We start from the raw sequence: 22,500 nt of genomic DNA on the forward strand, positions 1-22,500 counted from the left end.
AAGATATAAATCTGACGTGGTTTGGCATCAAGTGTTTCTTTGGTGGCGGTGGTGGATTGGCAGCTGAGGCTGACTCGTGATTGGCCGATGATGTGTATCAGCAGCACCTCGATACCGCGGCTCCACATGTGGGAGGAACCGAGGTGTGTGGCGTGAGGGCGGGACCAAGAAGTCAAACTTAACCATCAGAGAAGAAAACGAAACTTCCCTCGTCACACGTTTCAAGTCCCAAGAATTAAAAACGAACTCGTCCACACAAAGGACGGAAGCTGCTAAATAGTTAATGCAAAGTTTTTTCTTGTTTCTTTTTGAATATTTCATGTTAGCAACACCTTTGGTGTGAAGCCGTCATTGCTGCGGTGTTTGCACGCCGCTCCTCCCAGAGGCCGGGCGACAGTCAGACGGAAGTGGGCGTTGTGCTGTGACATCTTGTGAATCTCTTTGTTGGCTCCGCTGCTCGTTTGTCTCACGCCGACAACGTTTCCCACCAACAACCGAGTGGAGGAGACGTGTGAGCAGAGGGACCGACAACAAAAGAGTGATTCAGCTTTGATTTGCTCAGTGTCGGCTCGTTCTCTCCACGATGAGAATCTAACAATGTGCTTCCTCCTCTCAGTTCTACTGATCCGTTTCTACTTATTTCTCTCAAGCAACACCAGGTAGTTTTTATTCCTTAAAGGTTCAGTGTGTGGGATGTAGTGACATCTAGTGGTGAAGAAACTCAAAAGGTTTAGTTTGTCCAGTCTGGGCCACTGTGGCGAGACAGAAATTGTTGTTATTGGACAGAAATTCTGAACTTTCGCTCGTCTGCTTTGTCTTTGTCCTGTTTGACGTTGTGTTGTGTGGGAAGTTGTCGACTTGTTTATCATGAGAAGCAGGTTAACACATTTCAATAGAGTTTTAACAACTTAGACAAACGACTCCATGAGATTCACATCAGGCTCAGACATCGACAACATTTACCGCTAGAACCCAAAACCTCGATAGTCGACCTGGTTCTTTGGCTTCTGAGGTTTTCGGATTCTGTGTCAGCTTGTCAACAAATGCGATTTACAACAGTGAATCCCACATCCCACCTGTAGGGGGAGCCTGCACTGTGTCACTTTAACATCCATTCACTGTGTTAATATGCAGGACACTGTGCATTGAGCCGTTTGCTGAAATCAAGCTGATTAACACATTTGCATAATATCTTTTTGTTTATTGTGTGACTGTGATTAATCATTTACTGTCTCAGTCGGGATCCGCTCTGCTTTTCAGAACCTCCGACACCAGCTGAGAAAAGCTTCGTGTTACATCCCTACCTTGGTGTGAAGTTTGGCGATTTGTTTCTCGTCCACGTTTGGCTCCCGGTAAACTCGGCTCTTGTAGCGGAACTGTTGAGAGAAAGACAAATTATTAAAGATGATAAGAAATAAGGAAACAACTCGTCCTGCAAAGCTTCCATTAAGTCTCAGTTCCAATAACCTTCAGGATTAGAGACCTGGTGACCTTGAGCTCAGAACTCTGAGTCACCAGCTGTTTACTTTACACCAGGAGAGAAAATGGTTCCTGTGGAAATGAGATCACCAGAGGATCAAGCCAAAGACGCGTCCTCTTTATTAACAGCACATCTCATTATTTTTCATAGGATCTGTACTGAGACAACTGAAATTACATCGTGTCTCTGTCTCTTTGTTTTTAAGAGAAGGGATCAAATTTTCTCTATAACATGTTTTTGATTTCCAGGCTGATCATTTCAGTTAGAATTTACTTCAACAGCAGTTTTGTAAATATGCGATTATAGACTCTCAGAACAAACTGACCCATGCTGCTAGAATTCATGGTCAAAAATATAAAGGAACCAAACTAATAAGTTAGGAGAATAAAATGTTTCCCTCTGCAAAGTTTATACAGAGTTTTTCATAGAACATGTGTTCTATGATTTATTTCTTCACTGCTGCACAGACTCTAAATGCACAAGATGGTGGCGTTCATATATTTAGCTTCAGGAGGAAGTGGAGACGCATCGTCACTCTTTATTTACAAAAACTAAGGGTCTAAGGATCTAACTGGTCGACAGTTTACCTCCAAAGCCGGGACGCCCTTGCTGATTGGCTGAGGATACTCTCGCAGGATTCGCTCCTCGTCCAGGAACTTGCCGTCCCTCCCGTTGCTCGCTGGCTGGAAAAGCCCGTAGTTGAGCACATCCTTCAGGCTCTGGTTGAGCGTGCACAGGATCCGCTGCTTGGCGACCCAGACGGTCGCGTCCGGGTTGAACCTCATGCATTTCTGTTAGAGGAGGATGGAGGAGAGATGAGATTGATCTTTAGACGATAAGAATTACTGTGGTTGTATCCCTCCGCCGACCACAGCGGTTTCAGTCAACATGAAACCTTTGACCACTGAATCTGAGCAGTTCATCTTTGAGTCCAAGGGACAACTGGTCCAAATTTAAAGAAATTCCCTAAAGACAGACTTGAGATAGAGAAAAGATTCCCTCGCAGCGTTGTTAAGATAAAGTGTTCATGAGGGGCAAACAGTTTGGTGAGGTCATAGTGATCTTGACTTTGACCTCAAACTGGATTTTTGTGCCTATATCACCTTCACAAGCACATGAGGTCCCCGTGACCTTGACCTTTCACCTTTAAACTCCAAAATCGAATCAGTTCATCTTTGAGTCCTTTGAACATTTGCACAAATCTCGGAGAAGTTCCCTGAACGTGTTCCTGAGACGTAGCGAGAGACCAAAACACCACAAACACAAAATTATAATCAGATCATCCTTGAGTCAAACTGAACATTTGCGTTTAGGTGGAGTAAATTCCCTCGAGGTGTTTCTGAGATGTCGTGTTCACAACAATGGGACGGACGGCCTAAAAGACATAATGCCTCCAGCCACTGGGTGTCGCCGTCACGGAGGAATAACAACAACATGAACGTTATCTGATCGACCTGTGAGATATTTCACTTATGAACTTCAAACTTTTGATTGACAGATGCAAAGAGGTCGGGACCTAAAACTGATGAGAGGATTAGAGTCACCGAACAATGGCGTCCAATCAGAATCAGTGCGATGAGCTGTAATGACACAGACGCTGTCCTGGCCACGACAACTGAGCCACAGGACCTCCATTGTGTTATTGTTGCAGGACATGCTAAACATGGCTGCTTCCCTCGCTGTGGCTGTAATTGACACGACCCCTCGCTCCCCCGTTCCAGCGAAAATACAGAAAAACAATGTAAGATTTCCGGGCTGCTCTCTGTCACGGAGGATTATGGGCGCTGTGCCGTGGCATTCGGGGAGAGTCTGCGAGTGTTAACGCCGTGAAGTGCTGCTCAGCCGGCGATAGCAGCGCTGCGTCTGCGATAAAGGCTGAAGGGATGAGCAGTCTGTGAACTCTGCTGAACCATAATCCTCTCGCCTGGCGAGCTGTGGGCGAGGAGGAGGAGAGGATGGAGGGATGAAGGGTGAAGGTGTAGAGAAACAGATGTGTGGCGTCTGGCAGCGGCTGCTCGGACTGATACGGCCTCTTCTCATCCTGCTGCTTTATTACGCCGTCACATTTCCATCAGCTCCTGTTTGTGCTGCCTCCTCAGCTCCAACACACATTCACCACGTGGACCAAGTCTCCAGAGAACTGAGAGTAACACTCTGACCAATTAGGATTTTCAGGAGCTGATGTCGATACCGAAGAGGAAAGACTTTCTGAGACCGACACAGATTGGTTCTCTTCCAATAAAACTAGGAACTACTTTAAAAAAGTGATAACTCCGTCAGTGAGGTCTAAATTAAGTAGAGAGGGATTAATATGGATTTTTGGGGCTGATTCCAATATTAAAAGCTGTTAAGTTAAAGTGAAGCTGATTGGTTGAGTCGAGACCTGATTCTAACGCATCAGAACGTCTCGATGGTTGCTGGAGACATTAACTCTTTAAAAAAGGTTTCCTGGGACAGTTTGGGCCGTTGGAGGTTTCTCGTGGATGAAAGGACACGTTTGAAGGAGCCACTGAACGTCCCTGGTTCAGAATCTCACGTCACAGTTGACATCAGAGCTGCAGGACGGGCTCACGTGCACGAGCCGTGCGCTAGTGTGCGCTTGAATCATTCGTCTGACTTTCATTTCTGTGTGACTCAGTCATGTGATCGAGTGGCACCGCTGAGCGCTCGATGTGAAATCAGGAGCCTGAGTGCATACATGTGAGAGAGATTAGTGCACATGTGAACATACAACACACAACACGCACACACACACGAACACACATGCCACACACTCAATGGAGTTAAACCACCGAGCTAATAACATCAAAGGGTCATGAGTTCATCTCGGGGTCAAAACTCTGAGGACATTCACCCACACACACTCACACACACACACACACACACACACACACACACACACACACACACACACACACACACACACACACACACACACACACACACACACACACACACACACACACACACTTCTTAAGGTTTGCTGTTCATGAGAATACAAAGCGTGGACAAAGTTCTTTGATGCTTTGATGGAGAGTTTTAACTTCGTCCACATCTCAACTGAATGATCAAAGATCACGTGTTATTCACCTCAACACCAGCGTCGGCTCTTATCACCACAAACTCTCTTCATGGTTCCACCTTTTATTTATATTTATATTCGGTGTCTTTTGTTTTTTTCAGTTTTCTCCTTGTTCCCCGTGAAGCCTGCGGAGGACCTGCTGCAGTTTTCTCACGTGGGCTCATTCGGACATCATCCAGAGTTTTTAGCAGGGGGCTGGCAGGAGGAACCAGGGAAAGTCAGGGGGTTCTCAGCCGGTCTCGAAAGTGATCAAATCCAATCAGACTTTATTTATATTGTGTCTTTCATGCAGAGTTGGAATAAAAGGTGCTTCACAAATTGATGTGGAAATGTGTGAAACCTCCAGCACAGTTCCAAGGAAGCAGAAATGTGACCGTCCCTGTGTTTCCCTCATCTGAGTGGAATCTCCAACACAATTTAAAAGACGTGTTGGGTTATAGAGCATCCAAACACAAATTCAAAATGCACAGAATGTGATGGGGAGTCAGAGTGAAGCAGAGGAACACAGGAGAGAGAGTCAGGCATCAGGTGGAGGCTGCAGGCGAGATCTCTGCCAAGCAGCCGCCAACGCCAACTTCCTGCTTCCCTTTCTTCTCCCGTCCCGCTGCTTTGTTCTGCCAGCACGAGGAAACACTCTCTCTCTCTCTCTCTCTCTCTCTCTCTCTCTGTCTCTCTCTCTCTCTCTCTCTCTCTGTCTCTCTCTCTCTCTCTCTCTGTCTCTCTCTCTCCCTCTCTCCCTCTCTCTCTCTCTCTCTCTCCCTCTCTCTCTCTGTCTCTCTCCCTCTCTCTCTCTCTCTCTCTCTCTCTCTCTCTCTCTCTCTCTCTCTCTCTCTCTCTCTCTCTCTCTCTCTCTCTCTCTCTCTCTCTCTCTCTCCTCTCCCTCCCTCTCTCTCTCTCTCCCTCTCACTGTACATGTCATGGACGTCCAGTGTGAATTGATCTGGAGCCGCTCTCGGACCCCGGGGACACACACATCAAACAAAGCTCTACAGAGCGGAGCTGCATTAGCAGAAGATGAAACCACAGTGAAGACGCTGGCAGCACCTCCAGCCGCTCGTCCTCAGGGAGCCACGCTGCTGCTGCTGTTTGATGATAAACCTTTACATCCAAACCTTCTGTGGTGATGACAACAGAGCAACATCTGTCCACAGCTGCAGCTCCTTCACTCTGTCAGAGGGACAGTCATCCGTCACTCTGATGTAAACGCAGCTCAGCTGGGGACAGCTCATGGATGAACATGAACCTGCTGCGTGTGTGAAACGTTGATATTTACCCAGAATTAATCAAACATTAATAAACCATTAAAGCTGTTTCAGAATCGACACGTCAGAGCTCAGGGTTCAAAGAACGGAATAAAGAGGACGATCGGATGTTGAATGTATTCACGTTTCTTCTGGACGCCTTTTTGTTGTGTTTGTTTGTCTCCAGTCGTTTGGTCAGAGAAGCTCAGTCTCATGGAAATCTATGAAATCTCATGCACAAGAAACAGCAGCTCGACGTGGAGGCAGAAGAAAGATCAGCTGACGTGTTTCATATTCTGTCAAACAGCATGAAAGTATGTTTTATTAAAATACATCTTATTGTCTATATTATCATTGTTAACCTGTTGGAAGGATTCACTCAACACAACAAACACAAAGATTCATTCTGTGAATTGCAGCTCAGTGATGAGGAAGCATTTCAATTTAACTTTAAACTCTTGAACACCTGATGGTTCGAGCTGCTTCTCCTTGCAGTCTGATGTCAGATGGGAGTGATGATGATACTACTCACAGCTGGTTTGATAGACTCATGGGCTCAAGGCTTGTAAATCCCTCACACCGAACCGGGCAGTGACCCCATAAACAAAAATGTCTACGTGTGTGTTTGTTTTGCGTCTTTTGTTTCTTCCCAGGTCCGATAAAGAAGATCATCATTTTTCAGTGGTGTCTAATCAGCTCCGTGAATAATACAATAATAATAACTTTATAATCTGCAGGGAAAATATGAATCCTTGTCTCATGCTTGTTTTTCAGTCTCACGTTATAGATATGAGGTCTGAGACTCACAATAACATTAATTATGCATCATCTTTTCATCTTCCTTCCATTCATTAACATATTGATGAAAAACAGGAGGATCATTACAGGCGTCTTCATTCATTCACTTTTCCCTCTGGACATTTTTATGCTCTTATTATTTGCTGTAAACTGCACGAAATGAACACATGACACGAGCAGCGTTTGTTTTGTGAAGGTCGGAGCTGATCGACGCCGCGGCCTCGTGTTATTGAACCGTTCAGCTCCGACACGACTCGCTGCTCCAAACCACGTGTTTACCAGAAAAACCACCTCCACCACCAGATCCACCTTCTAACACACCTTCACCTCCGCTCTTTACAACCAGCTGGTCCGGAGCTACAACATAATCCACGTTCTTGGTCCTGTTAAACTTTTAAATATTTTAAAAGTAGAATAAGAGTGAAATTAAAGGACAAGGGGGAATTAGTTTCTTTTTTACTTCATCGTCAGAAACATTTCTGCATTTTTTGCGTCTGAGTACGAAGCTTCGGTGCTGAATCTATTATAATATTTATAATCTGGGTCTAAATAAAAACCAAACAAAGAAACACTAATTATGTAAGAACAGTTCAAAATAAGCACCTTACTGAGATGCATGTGAACTTTAACGTAAAGTAGGTACGATAGACTGTGTTTGAAAATGAACATAGACGCTTGGTCCAGAAAGTGAAGCCAATGAGGAAGTGTCTGAAACCTGTCTTCTGTGTACTGACCAGCAGGGGGCGACTCCTCTGGTAGTTTCTATAGAAGTCTATAGAAAGTGACTTCTCACTTTATAACGTCAGTAAACATTCAGGAGTTTCTGTCTCAGTCTCTAGTTTCACGTCTTCTTCAAACAGCTGATGTTCATTTAGTGAGTTATGATCATTTAGAGTCAAACAGACCATAAAGCACCAGATGGCGACGAGTAAATCTGGATCGTAGCTGGTCGTCAAACACGTGTCCAAACGACAACGTTTTTTTAAACATCCACTTGACGTCTGTTGAGAAATTAATACATTTATTAGAAATAACTAATTTTATATAAATTAAAGTGACACTACGCAATTTTGACTGAATGAAACAGCTGTTGAAAATGAAAGTTAAAAAACATACTTCACACTCCACTGTATATTTCAAATATCCAGAAGCTACAAGAGTACATCCTTCGAGAATAATATAGGAATGTGATTAGTTATTTGATCATATAAAAACGAGCTGAGACGTCATGATTGACAGATGACACTGACTCGTGATTGACAGATGACACTGACTCGTGATTGACAGATGACACTGACTCGTGATTGGTCGAGAGTGTGTATGGGTGAGCTCCTGGGGACATCACCACAAGATGAACACTTCTGTTAAAACATTAACACCGATGACAAAACATAATTCAGCTTTAACATGTTGTGCTTGGAGATAAAATGTAAAGATAAGATTCTCCAGTGGATCAACAGAAAGTCTGAACCTTCACACACACGTTAATAAGACGGACACTCACCGTCTGCTGCAGGTCGGGGATGAGGACGCGGACGACCTGCGTGTTTGTGTGAATGTCGTCCATGTGGTGCGCCGACTGCTCGGCCGTGGCCCTTATGGTCTCGTAGATGGTCTCTTCTCTGGAGCTGTCGGAGGCGCAGTCGTCGGAGTAGTCTGAAAAGCTCTGGGCCATCTCATCCTCGCTGGAGGTGGGGCTCCGGGGCATAGCCAGCAGGCCCGGCGGATTCAGCTGCAACAGACAAGGAGGGAGACGAGGTCAGGGTCGTTCATTACAGAGAGTCGGCGTTCAAACACCCCCCCCCTGCTCCCATTAGGCTCCTTTACTGAGCCCCCAAAGACGCCGCTTGTTAGTTTGTTAGTTTATCCTCATCCATTCTGCTCGAAGGCTTCTCAGGAAACTCCCGCAGGAATTACTGTGACCGAGCGTCCTCACGAAGAGCTTCTGCTTCGTTACGGCTCCTGTGTGAGAAGGTGCGAGGCTGAAGCTGCAGCTGGAGGCCCAACGTGACGGAGCTAAAGTGACACGTCAGCGTGGTTAATGGACCAGAAGATGAGACACATCAGCCTCTGCCTTCATTCTGGTTTCCTGATTAGAAACCAGACTCGAGGTTTGAAGAGACACTGTGAATTAAATACTCGGCAAGAAAAATCTAAGTGCAGATTTGTCTTGAACGTCCAGTTTTCCAGGACTTTTCCAATTTAAACTACAGGTCATACTCATTCACACACAGGGGATCGAACCACCGACCTTTAGACGAGCCACTCTACCTCAGGAGTTTGTTTTGTTTTAATTTTATGGATTCATTATTAATTTTCATTTGTTATATCCTTAACTTTAGGCCCAGAAGAACCTTAAATTATAAAAATCCCACAGAATGTATCCTACGTTTTTCACAGGAAACAGAAATATGCATTTAAATCATAAAGCATAAAGCAGGTCGTTCTTTTCCTGCAAAAAACGATTGTGTCAATTACCTGAAAATTAAAATAATTGTTAGTTGTCATTCAGTTTTTAAAATATTTAAATCAAACTCAAATGTAAATCCTGCGTGAGTGAGAACTGCCCTCGTGTCAAAAGTGAAATAACCAATCAGAGTCCACGGAACGAAGCAGCATCGGTGCTTCTTGTTCGATTCCCTTGGTTTGACACTTGACCACAGCGGTTGTGATGAGTTTGGATTATTTGACAGAATCATTTCTTTTCATCAACAGTGAACGAGAAGAATCGGTTCATCCTCCACTTTTCATCAGTTTGATGAAGGAGAAACTCTTCACCCGCAAAAACCCACGGCTGCAGGTCTGAGTCGAGTGTGTGTGTGTGTGTGTGTGTGTGTGTGTGTGTGTGTGTGTGTGTGTGTGTGTGTGTGTGTGTGTGTGTGTGTGTGTGTGTCTGTGTGTGTGTGTGTGTGTGTGTCTGGCACAGTGAATGTTTGTGTGTGTCTGTGGCACGGTGAATGTGTGTGCTGTGTGTGGCACGGTGAATGTGTGTCTGTGGCACAGTGAATGTGTGTGTGTGTGTCTGTGGCACAGTGAATGTGTGTGTGTGTGTCTGTGGCACAGTGAATGTGTGTGTGTGTGTGTCTGTGGCACGGTGAATGTGTGTGTGTGTGTGTTGTGTGTGTGTGTGTGTGTGTGGCACGGTGAATGTGTGTGTGTCTGTGTGTGGCACGGTGAATGTGCGTGTCATTAGCTGAGCTGCTTGTCAATGTGTCACAGTGATCGTCACAGAAACCTGGATCTGCTGATCTTTGTGTTTTTGGAGAACAGCAGCTACAGGACACTGTCACTTCACTGAGCTCATTTGTCCTCGTTATAAAAACAGATCTCACAGTTTTTCACTTCTACAAATTCATGGAGTTACAGAAAAGAACATAAGAAAAGAACATTTTAATTTAAATCAGAATATAGAGAAACTGTTGTTTACTTTTCAGACCTCAGTGTTTCCTCTGCGACTGAATCCAAACCTGTTGTTCACCCTTCAACACACGTGCTGCTGTATGTCAACATACCACAAACACACAGACACACACAAACACACAAACACACAGACACACAAACACACAGACAGACAGACACACAAACGCGCCGCAGAGGAAATACGTTAACGTGACGAGTTTCTGTCACAATCCTCAAACTGGATTTTCACCGGCGGCCGAACAAAGAGCCAATCAGACGCACAGACTAAAGCTGCTCATCACATGAAGTGATAATTATATAATTATCAGCTGATTAAAATGTTATTTCAGTCACAAATTCTGCAACAACATTAAAAACCCAAAGACACAGGAAACTGGAAATGCTGATAATTTACTTCCGTGTTTGAATTTAACTTTAAAATGTGAAACGGGACAGAAACGCTTTGTGAGCAGTGACCAGTTAGTGAAGATCTCAGGTCTGAAGAACCTCACGGCTCATGGCTCTGGTGACTTTCCTCACTGACTCATGTTCTGCTCCAGCTTCACATCAGCCTCATTGACCTGGTTCGGACTCCTCTGAGGTTTCTAATGCACGACAACATCCAGCTCCTCCAGCTGCTGCCTCCAGGTTCCTCCACCGACAGCAGCCGAGTCCGGCTTCATCCACACAACCAGGTTTTAGCTTGACAACAGAGAGGGGACTGGTTTACTTTACTTGAGCGGTCACACGCACACACACACACACACACACACACACACACACACACACACACACACACACACACAACACACACACACACACACACACACACACACACACACACACACACACACACACACACACACACACACACACACACACAGTGAGCTGGGAGCCACCTGAGCAGAGGACATGTGATTTACTGCATTAAGGTGCATCAGAGTCGAGTGGGGATTTGAACGTGTTTCATTCAAAGCAGTCGCAGCTGAACCACAGAGGACGACGTCAGTGAAGCTGCAGTGAAGAATCAACTCGACCCACAGCCTCTCAACCTTTGACCAAATGTCAGCAGTCCAGGTAGAGATATCATGTGACCTTGACCTTTGACCACCAAAATCGAATCAGTTAATCCTCGAGTGAAAGCGAATATTTGCACAAAATTTGAAAAAACTGCTCAAGGCAATCCTGAGATATCGTGTTTACACAGACAATGTGTGTGTGTGTGTGTGTGTGTGTGTGTGTGTGTGTGTGTGTGTGTGTGTGTGTGTGTATCTTCCTGTCGTGGCTCCGACTCATCGAGTTGTGATAAACTAACAACACAACGAGCGTGGTCCCGTTGGCTCATCACCAGCGCCCCGACCTTCTCCCGAGCCGACGGGAGAAGGTCGCCTGAAACTGAACCTCTAAAAAACTCGTATTTAAAATCGACAGCACGTGACGGAGAATACGACTCAACCTCAAGGTTCAGCCCCAACGTCTGGAGCGTTTCTCTGAACCTAGATACTTCCCCAGTTTTCTATTTCCAGAGACAAGCGATGCCGCCTCGTGACCTACGTCTCCTGTGTCGTTTGTTTACCCCACAGAGAGATTTATAAACTGCATCTCTTCGTCTGACTCGATTTCTTTTCAAATATATGCTGAGGACGAACATTGGCCGAGGACTTTATCTAAGTCTTCAACTGAGAACCATCGTCTCTCGTGTCTGAATCATCAGGGAATGTCTCTGACCATCAGCCCCATTATTTAAAATCTTAAAAAGGTTCAGAAAGGGATTCAAACATATCTGGATCCGACTCTGAGAGAGAACGTCATGTGTACATGTCATTTACAATTGGAATAGAGGTTACAACATATTGTGTGTAAGAAACCAGTGTGAGGAAGAGGAGGAAGAGGAGGAAGAGGAGGAAGAGGAGGAAGAGGAGGAAGAGAGGTTTATTGAGTTTTCCTCTGTGACGCTCGATAAGAAGCTGAAAGCAGAGAACGTCTGGAGATGACGAGTGAGGAGCTCGTTCATGCAGCGGAGATAATCTCTGTGGTCGTCTTGGTTCTTTGCATCACTGAAGTGACACATTGTGATGAGTTTGATTGATGCCTCGTGTGTGTGTGTGTGTGTGTGTGTGTGTGTGTGTGTGTGTGTGTGTGTGTGTGTTAGTGAGTGGGTGATGGATCAATGACAGGTGTCAACATTGACCAACAGCCTTCAGGCTCTTGACTGATCTAAAACATACGAATAGCGATAAACCCCGTGTGAAATGGAAATGATGAATTTCACTTGTCAGGTCGATGGAATCTGATCCATCTGCTTGTTTGACAACAGGCAGTAAAATGTACAGTCGTCCGACCCGGATCTGTCAGTCACTGGGAAACAGGAGAGAAGAAGAAAACATCTCTGTTGCCAAGCATCGTCCTCGCAGGCAGAATTTCTACTCTTTCATTTTGACTGTAGACGTGCTCAAACAGGAAGTTACGCAAAACAACTCAAACCACGTCGAGCGCAAAGCAGCGATTGGCCGACCGCCTGGTTTCCTGGTGTTTCCTGGAGTTTCTCTGATGCAGATCAAAACAGGAAAACATGAAAACAACTGAACATCACTCGACGCCTGAGATTTAAAACAGGAAGTGCAGCTTTTAAAGGCTGAGATAAGACGAAGGTTCCTTCTGAGGAGGAGGAGGAGGAGGAGGAGGAGGAGGAGGAGCACAGAGTATTTTCTGTTTCTCTGTTAGAAAAGAAAACACGTCTCGGTCCAGTAAGATCCAATATGGCTGCAGGGTTTTTAGAAGTTTGAAGAAGTTTAGTGAAAACAGAAACAACAGCTGAGAAACACTGAGCGTAAGAAGGAGAAACTGAATAAATCTGATTCAAAATTCATCAACAATCACATCGTGTTTCGTACCTTCACAGTTCTGTGTATTATTATTATTATAACAGAAAACAGATTACAGGTGACGTGCATCACTTCGATATTATGAGAAGTGTCCAACATTTTGGTTCATTATAAAACTGGGGCAGGAAAAATAAGAATAAAGCGGCCGCCACAGGGGAGATAATTAATATTAATACAATAATGATTTTGTACTTTGCTGTTGTGTTAAATTTCACATTAAACATCTGCTCACTGTCTAAATGTTTGTGTGGATCCAGGATTTTTTAAAAATCTCTATTTAACCTTTTTATTTGACATTTTCACAGATTTCCCGGAAAATAATTAATTAATCCTAATGAACGAAATCAAATATATTAATTTATAATTAAATGGAATAATGCTTGTATAATAATTTAAATGTTAATTGTATAAATTTTCCAGCTCCTGTTGCTCCTTCACTGAAAGGTTGGTTTTGTCATCTCCTCAGTAAAGGTCACCTCCACCACCTTTAACCTTCACGACGGGGAGGGGGTAAACCTCCATCGCCTAGCAACAGGGTCGTGGGAGGAGGAGCTGGATTATCTCCTGGAAACGTTTCCCTGGTCCCTCCAGGACAGGACGTGGTCCGGTGGTTCCTCAGGAGATGGTTAACGAGCTCCGAGCTGATGGTTCCTCAGACAGACGCTGAAAACTATCTGTCTATATTTAGAAGATCTTACTTTTCCAAGTTGCTTTATCGAGTTAAAATCAATATTTCAGATCTGGGTAAATTGTGTGGAAAATAGCGTCTGACTTTATTTTAAATATCTCAAGTTCTATTTTAATCTTATTGAGTTAATTTCATCAAGTAGTTTATGTATGTATGTATTTATATATGATGTAAATACAGTGAAACACTACAATATTTCATCATCTATATATTCATCATCAGCTTTTTACTTCGAGTATGTAACATGATTTATTCTATTGATCCATTCATCCATCTATTCATCTTTCTATCATCCATCCATCGCAGTGTAAGTTAAATATCATCTGATTACATGTTCATGTTATCAGGTGATTTTACTGGATTGTAAACAGTGATTCATCATCAGTCTGAGGTTTATATAATAGAATGAATATTGGAGATTTTATAAATTAATGAGTTTTATTGCTAGAAGCTGAATGAATGTGATGTTTACAGCTTCTCAGTTTCTCCTCTCCAGCTTCAGCCGTCACTGTCCTACGTTCAAACGTCTGCTCTCGACCTTCAGTGAACAGCTGACGTGTGAAGGCCACAGTGAAAAGCTCTGGAGACGTGACCACGCGACCCAGGAGACAAGAAAAATCAGCTCGTCCATTTTTAATAAGCACATTAACCAGGACTTTTTAATTAGGGGGATATTTCCTGAGTGATGAAGAGTCGGGCTGTTGGTCCCCGAGCGTCAAACTGAGAGGAAGAACAACAGCAATAAATACAGCTGTTAGTAAAACCTCAACACATCTCCCCACTCCACCATTTGTCCCTTAGCACTGAACCACACCCATCTAATGGAGGGAAATTACACAGCCGGGCTGATTACGGCTTGACACCGATATTCAGATGATTTATTTCTAAACAGCCTCTTTTCAGAGCCACGTGTTGTCACGGCGACAGCGCGTGGTTTCATCCTTCACATCCTTCCAGTAAAAGTTTGATGAGCGTTTTCTTTTGAGGTTCACTGGCTCACAAACTGAGGTATGCACACACACACGCACACGCACACACACACACACACACACACACACACACACACACACACACACACACACACACACACACACACACAGCTTTCCTTCCTCTGGGTTGGGGACACGAGTCGAAAGTTTCTCTACATCAAACCGTGTTTGTGTTTGATGTGCAGACGACGTTGTCTGATCTCTATTAACATTCATCTGCATATGAACGCAGATCAATTAACAAACCAGATTTCCCCGGTGTGAACATATAAGAAGACAGAACATGTAAGTACTCAAACCATAGCACACAGTGTTTATGCTGAGAAAGGTCATTAAAAGGCAACAAAAGAAATACACACACACACACACACACACACACACACACACACACACACACACACACACACACACACACACACACACACACACACACACACACACACACACACACACACACACACACACAAAGCATTATAAAAAGAAGGCCGTTCATTACCTTCGTAAAGTTTGTTGCTCTGCCAACAAAACTCTGAGTCATTTACTGCCACAAAGTCACACACACACACACACACACACACACACACACACACACACACACACACACACACACACACTTCATCAGCGTATCATTTCTGTTAATCTACCACTTGCTGTTTTAATCAATGTAGAACAAACACACACACACACACACACACACACACACACACACACACACACACACACACACACACACACACACACACACACACACACACACACACACACACACACACAGGACTTCAGTCGTCTGCAGAACTTCAGGACGTAACAATCGGTTCTGTTGAGGCACAAGTATCAGAAACAACCAACCCTTCAGAATAAAATGTGAGAATAAAACTTACAGAGCACAAAAAGAACATTTGAAAGAAGTGAGATTCAGTTTTTTCTGTTTCTTCTTGTGGGAAATTTCCCTCAGTGTAAAATGTATTTATCGATTCTCTCACACATCTGAGCTGCTCCTGCAAATCAAGACAAAACCGTCCTGCAGTAAATAAGGTTTCACCAACACTGAGCCACAGCATCATCGTGGAACCTCTCTTCACTGGGTGTCACCTGTCGGCCTCTCGGCCACAGCCGGCCGCGCTCAGCAGCTCCTCGGACTCACTCTCACTCCGGATCGCCCGTCTGTCGCTCTGCCATGAAACTCACTGACCTGGACTCACACTGTGAATATTAAAATCCTCTCTGTCAGAACCTGAAACTCTCTTTGAACAACTGCTCTAAAGACACGACCTGAATCATGTGGGAGGAACGATGTCATCGTGACGTCACCATGAAGTCAGAACATGACGTCCTATCGTAGAATAACACGTTAACTTAAACAACACGTATGATTAGAGACATGATCGCCAGCTTGTTCCTGAGGCGATGTCTTCATCCGATCCGATCTGGGTCAGGTGAGAACCCTTCGAATCTTGTGTCCGAATTAAGAAACAGATACAGGAAATTTTGTTTCACTTTCTCTGCAGCGTTTCACACAAATGAATTCAGTCTCTAGTGATGGTGGAGGTGCACATACACAGCCAGTGCCCTCACGTGCAACGGACTCCGAGGGACAGGGACAGACACTAAAGAGTGAAATACAAGTTTCTGTGTCCAGCAGTCTGCTGAGGTCCGTTATGGTCCTCGTGGCATGAATGTCGTCATCACCCGATCTCCGCCAGGGTTCACACGGACACTATACGGACATCTGCCTGTAGCACAAAATCTACTGTACATGTGACCTGTGCATGCTCCTGCCATCGAACACAGTGGAATGGAATAAGATCAGATATAGATCCTCATTTTAATACGACACCGTGTGACCGGAACAAGTCCTCAACTGTCAGCGCAGACGAAATATAGAAAGTACGGTGGAAGGTTAAAGAGTGAAAGAAACGATCAGCATCAATGCCACAGGTACGTGCACAACTCTGAGGTCTGACTGTCTGTCTGGACGGTAACAACTTTATGGACGATAACACAAGTAATAAAACAACAGATGGATCTGCACAAAGCTACACAAAGCAGCGACGGAGCAAAACTTCAAGCTGGAGAATATGGCAGAAGTTAGATATTGTTGGGAATCACTGGTTTGACGTAAAGAGACATGGAGGGAAGGTATCAGAACTCATATAATGCAAATGATCATTGTGACGTAGTTATGAAATGGTATTAACGAGGTTTGAATTCAGTTCCTTTCATTATTGATGATTTATTATTGGGAGTAAGTGATTCATTGATTTGTCTCTAAGATGTCAAAGTCAGAAATGTCCTTCACAGATTTCCAGAGACAATTTAATATTTTAAGAGATTTCTTGTCTTGTGTGAATAACAGACGTGAAACAGATAATCAACCTTTATTCTAAATGCTGACTGTGGTTTGATAAACAGATGAATTGACTCGTCCTCTCTGCTTCACTCGTCACTGAGCGTGTTCAGACGAGACGTCGTTCGTCCTCTGGACTTCAGCTGATCCGACGGACTTTATATTCTCCGGCTGAACAGCAGCAGCAGCCAGTCGCTTCAGTAAAGTCTGTGCTGACATAAACGCAGACTATTCATCCAAGTCGAGCTTTTGTCCTCTTTCATCCGAGCAGGATGTCATCGCCATCATTCAGCCACATTATGCCGTCCAATTACCCCCGACCTGCACAATCAGAGAGGGAAGGAGCGAGTTCCCCTCTGAGAGGAAAGATAAAGCGAGGTGAGAAGAATGTGGAGAGTTTCTCTCTTTAAGGATGAGAGAGGAACGTGGATCGGGGGGGTTAATGGAGTGACCGACTTTCAAACTCTCAGATGTGGAGACTTCCTGCTGGGGAAGAAAAGAAGCATCACTGAGGTGACTCGTGGGGACGAACGAGGTTATAGAATGATGGACGACAGGACAAGATGGCAGCGCCCATATAGGCTGCCATCTATATATATATATCTATATCTATATATATATGTGAGATGCTTTGTTATTCCTATCTTTATTTACAGTCGCTGGTCGGGATCATCATCTGTAAATAAAGATGATCCAACGTGAACCCAAAGCATCTTGATCGCCCCCTGGTGGCTGGTTGCAGTATAAGTCATAATCTCCTCCATGTTAGCAGATGGCACAGGGACCAAACTAAAAAAGTAGTTCTTATCTCACTGATGTTTTTCCAAGTGTTTCTGATCAGTTTGGTTTTATTTAGTTATTTAATGATATAAAAACAGGCGGAGATGTCATGATTGACAGCTGAGACTGACTCCTGATTGGTGGAGAGACATTGATATCAGGGCCCCATCCCCCAATCGCTGCTCTGGCAGAAAAGGTGCAAATCTAATGTAATGGAACATATTTCGACCCCTGATATTGAAAACATAAAGAATATTGGACCCGTAAATGTGAGGTTTTGTACGCTCCATAGCTCGTGAGCGCCCCCTACACAACCCGGAAGTCTCCCTATAAGAGAAACTCTCAGGTAAAACCCACACCAGTGGGTATTAAGCAGAATGGGTGTATCTGATGTTGTGACCACATCCTGCTGTGACTTGTCTTTTCTGTTCAGCTTCTCATTTCTTTTCTGTTTCGAGAAACAAAGCAGAGAAAAACAGAAAACACGAGAACACAGATGGTTCGTTGCTTTCAACCAGAAAACACCGAGTCTGCCAGCGCTCACGTCCGAGAGGCTGCACGAGAGAAGAGAAGTGAGCGGACTCCTCACTTCACCGAGAACAAACCTGAGAGCGAGTTCCTGATGAGAACATGGAAATGCACTCGATCGTTTCCAGGCTCAAACTGTAGAAGAACCCAGACGCTGCTGTGACCTCAGATATGACGGAAGGTTCGAGTGAATGTTTTCTCTCAGTTTGTATCATGGAGGGTTTGAGCTGTACTTTCTATTTAAAGTCTACATATTTATATCTTCTGTGTTTTTCCATTTATAGAAAATTGTTTATTTCTTATTCAAAAGAAAACATTAAACTAAAAACCGAATAAAACCTCCACATTTACCATCCAGTGGTGACTCGTATTTACTTTTACTAATTATGTGATCGTCACTGCATGTTTTACTGTTGAGTAACACCTCCACTAGAGGGCAGCACTGATCTGTGGTTTTTCACCAACTAGCAAAATCCTTCTTTGATATTTCTTCTTTGTGTTTTATTGTTGTCTCACTTGAACTGTTGGCTACACTGCCCCCCCACGATTTCCAGTGGTACTGCTCCGTTTGGTCCATATCCGTAACCTTTCAGAAGACGTGCACAAATACAGACGAATCGAACGCAGAGTACGAACAGAAAGCTCCGTCTGTTTGATCCTGAACATTTCTTATCTCTTTACGATATTGCAGTATAAACATCACTTTTCTATTTGGTGCAAACACACAAGCACGTGGCCCACAGTGCACGTAGAGAAGGGGAAGCGAGCCGTGCACGTGCCCACGTAGCCGTGCACGCTACAGGTCTGCAGACTCGTTATTGGGTCATGAACAGTTTTCAGTCAACGCTCTGTTAACTGGAGGAGATCCGAGGCATCAGACAGGAAGAGACAGCGCTCGACTCTCATCTGAATCACAAACCACCGACGTCTGTAAAATCACGACTGAGCAGACACACATCTACAAAGTTCATCTTTTACATGCGACTGATCATTTGAACTTTTAAAACAGCACCATCGCCATTAAACACCCGAACAAGCATCGTGGTGAGCGGTGTGGGAATGTTTGGGAAGACCTTCATCTCAGGGACGCCGTCAGTTTAAAGTTTAATAGATTTCTTCAATTATACACATGTGGCCCAGTTCTGCCTGATGCTCACATCTGGGGCCTGTCTGAGGCCGTGAATATTCATGAGGAACTATATGGAGCCACAGGGAGAGGAAACAATGCAACGTCCTGGAAACCGAGGCCTTCACTCACACACAGGGTTCGGTCTGTACTTAGAATGTATAATGTATATACTGTATATATAAGATAAACCGTCAAACTTTGAGTGGAGCCTGTTTCGTTTCTTCTGAAAACACTTCAGGGTGAAGAATCTTGAAAAGTTGAATTTCCCACAGGAGGAAATGTAATAATGTGAAGTGTGAACACGGAGGAGAGGAACTAAAGACAGCAAAGTTAAATATATATATATATTTTTTTACTGTGATATAAAGTAATGATGGGCACAGAGATGCTTCCGAGTCTTTCAAAACAAACTTCTTGTCATTTCTTCTTAATGTTCAATGGACAGTGATATTTAAAATGATCGAGATACTGAAAAGTATTGGTGCAAGTCTAGAATCACTTCAACTGCAAAAAGAGCTCACAAGGAAAACTCCGAAGGTGGCAGGGGCGGATCTTTCGGAATGGTAATTCCCCTAGAACCTAATTGTTCATCTTAAATACAGTATCATAGAACTATATTACTGCATTAGATCAAAGATCACGTATTTTAGTTTGAAAACTTTCCTTCATAATGCTTCCCAGCATTCGGTGACAGAAATACACATCTGACATCTTTAACACAGCAAACGGCTCCAAACTGGGAAGAGACTTCACCGAGTTACGAAGGTTTTAATTGTGGATCCAGCGAGTTGGATTGTGAACCGTGATGCTAAACAAACAACATGAGGTCAGTAACAAGATGTAAAGAAAACTAATGTGACCAGTGTTTGTCCAACTGCTGCCGGATGGACAACTGAGCAGATCACCGACGAGCAGCTGCTGCCAGGATCTGAGTCCTGAACCTAAACCAAAGTGACCGACCGTCACCTAGTAAAGAAAGTCAGCGTCCTCATGCTCCGGTTGTGCCTCTGTGTTACTGTTGTCCTCCTCCAGGTTCACGGTGGGGTCACAGAGATCTAGTCCTGGCGGGAGGCTCTTTCACTTTGTATTATTGGCTGAGGAGTGTCCGCTGATGCCTGGAGGGTAAAGAGAGGAGCAGTGTGCAGCGGGCGATCACAGCCGGGCCACCAACACAAAGCTCTCAAAAGAACCTGGTATTTTCTCCACTTTCCGTTTTGTTCTCTCGGCATCGAACTCCCCTGGACATTGTTCAGCAGCGAGCGTCTCCTCAGGTCGGCCGGTTGTTCAGTCCCACTGCTCCCACCACCTGCCCACTCCTTCCACACACCACGCTGCTTATATTCAAATGAACTCCTCGGTGAAATCCCTCAAGCTCCCACGGCCGTGCAAAATATTAATCTACTATAAAACTGGGTTAATTTGTGGTAACTACACGTTCAAATGATGAGAGTCATACAGAGACATAATGGAGCTCTTACAGTTAATACCTCAACTGGAGTATTTCACTCTGACCATTTAAATTTATTCAAACCCTCACAGTGATTCCAACAGCTTCCTCTTTGAATCTGCAGCAGAGGATTCATTAGAACGAGTCAGAATATGCTAAAATAAAGATGCATTCAAATGCAAAACAAACAAATGAAGCAAGTAAAGACACAGAAATCGCTCCGAGGTATTTCTGTCTGTCGACTAACCAAACAAAACCTGCATCAGTATTTACATGTTTATTTTGTAGTTTGGTCCATGTCCCATCTGCTAACATGGAGGAGGTGGCAGACACCGATCTGCCTTTGTGCACCACTAAGGCGTCAGAACATTAATGCACAAAAGATCATTTCCTGCTTTGTTCTGTGTCTAAAATTTGGGACTCAAATAAATAATGTTTTCTCTTTTTGGATTCGGTAAAGACGAGTTACGATAAGATGACGACAGGAAGTGAGTAGAGGCGACGCTGGAAGTCGTCCCAGCGCGATGTGTCTGTCCTTCCTAAGCATCGTGATCTTTCCACTGGGACGAAGATTAACACGGCAACGCTGGAGCGAGGACGCAACGAGTGAGTCTCAGCTGGAGCAGGACGGAGGAATCGATCGACCTCCCAGGAGGGACAACCTGACGTACACAGGCGCTCTGTGGTCGGTCCGCTCCGCCGGGCGCCAGGAGCACAAGAGCACTGCTCCCGGTACAAGAGAACATAAATCATCTGTGAACCCAAGTGACGCAATAAAGAAAAGTGTTTTTCTTTCTCTGCGGGATCAAACCCCCGGCACATCTATTCTGTTTCTGACCGTGGACGATGTCGTTCGTCTCAGTCGGACGCTTATTGACACAAACGCTGCTCTCATCCATCTTGTGGTGACAGTTTTCTCTGCTGCTCTGTGTCATCCTCAGAGGGGATTTACCGACATCACTTTGACATGACGACACCCCCCTCTGCACTAACGGGGCTGCTGGGAAACCGAAAACAGAAAGATCTGTGCCTGACATCTGCTCAGATATCGATTCTTTCATGTGTACTCATGTAAACGGATCGATTTTCAACTGGAAGATTCGAGTTCAATCGTAATCTTCAAGGACTTTAAAGGATTTCTCTGTGGACGTCACGTTTTATTCAGAAAACAGGTTCTTATTGAGGAATGACGAGTTACCACAGGGACTCAGGATTCAACCTGGAACACGACAGTCAGCCGTCGATTTATTCAACTTCCTGCTCCGACTCGCCGTCTGATTATCTCAGCCACAGGAGCCCCGCGCAGGAAACCACGCAGGAGCTCATTTTACGGGTGTCTGGGTTCCCTGAATTTAACACCTCCTCACCGGCGCTGAGCAAACACATCAATTAACAAAAACTGAGTCTGAGCAACATCCGGCACAAAGTCTGATGATCCGACTGTCGGAGAAACACGACTGAGTTTGGAACAGGGATCCTGAGAAACTCAGACATCTAACGTGCTGTTGAAATTGACTCACAGCAACAAGTACACAAGTAGAGTTTGTGTGATTGGAGTCAAGATGCTGATTTAGTTGTTTAGAGTTTAAGTTGTGTTTGTTTTGGGCGTTGAGCCGAACCTCTGCCTGTTCCAATGAGGTAAACATTGTCCATGTTAGATATAGTTTCAAGGTTTCAAGAGGTTAAAAAACAGAAAGATATTAACTC

The 22,500-nt window shown here is 44.4% G+C and overlaps 1 protein-coding gene across 1 annotated transcript in view; it reads right to left on the reverse strand.

Annotated features, from left to right (window-relative positions):
* Positions 1 to 8,304, reverse strand: part of LOC118108008 (SH3 and multiple ankyrin repeat domains protein 2) — a 96,069-nt gene extending 87,765 nt beyond the window's left edge. The window contains 3 exon segments of the mRNA XM_047340084.1: positions 1,305 to 1,376; positions 2,068 to 2,271; positions 8,106 to 8,304. Coding sequence (XP_047196040.1) covers positions 1,305 to 1,376; positions 2,068 to 2,271; positions 8,106 to 8,276 — 447 coding nt within the window. The 5' untranslated portion in view covers positions 8,277 to 8,304.
* Between the last annotated feature and the right edge of the window lie 14,196 nt (positions 8,305 to 22,500).

Source organism: Hippoglossus stenolepis, chromosome 1 (genome assembly GCF_022539355.2).
Source record: "Hippoglossus stenolepis isolate QCI-W04-F060 chromosome 1, HSTE1.2, whole genome shotgun sequence".
Lineage (NCBI taxonomy): Eukaryota > Metazoa > Chordata > Actinopteri > Pleuronectiformes > Pleuronectidae > Hippoglossus > Hippoglossus stenolepis.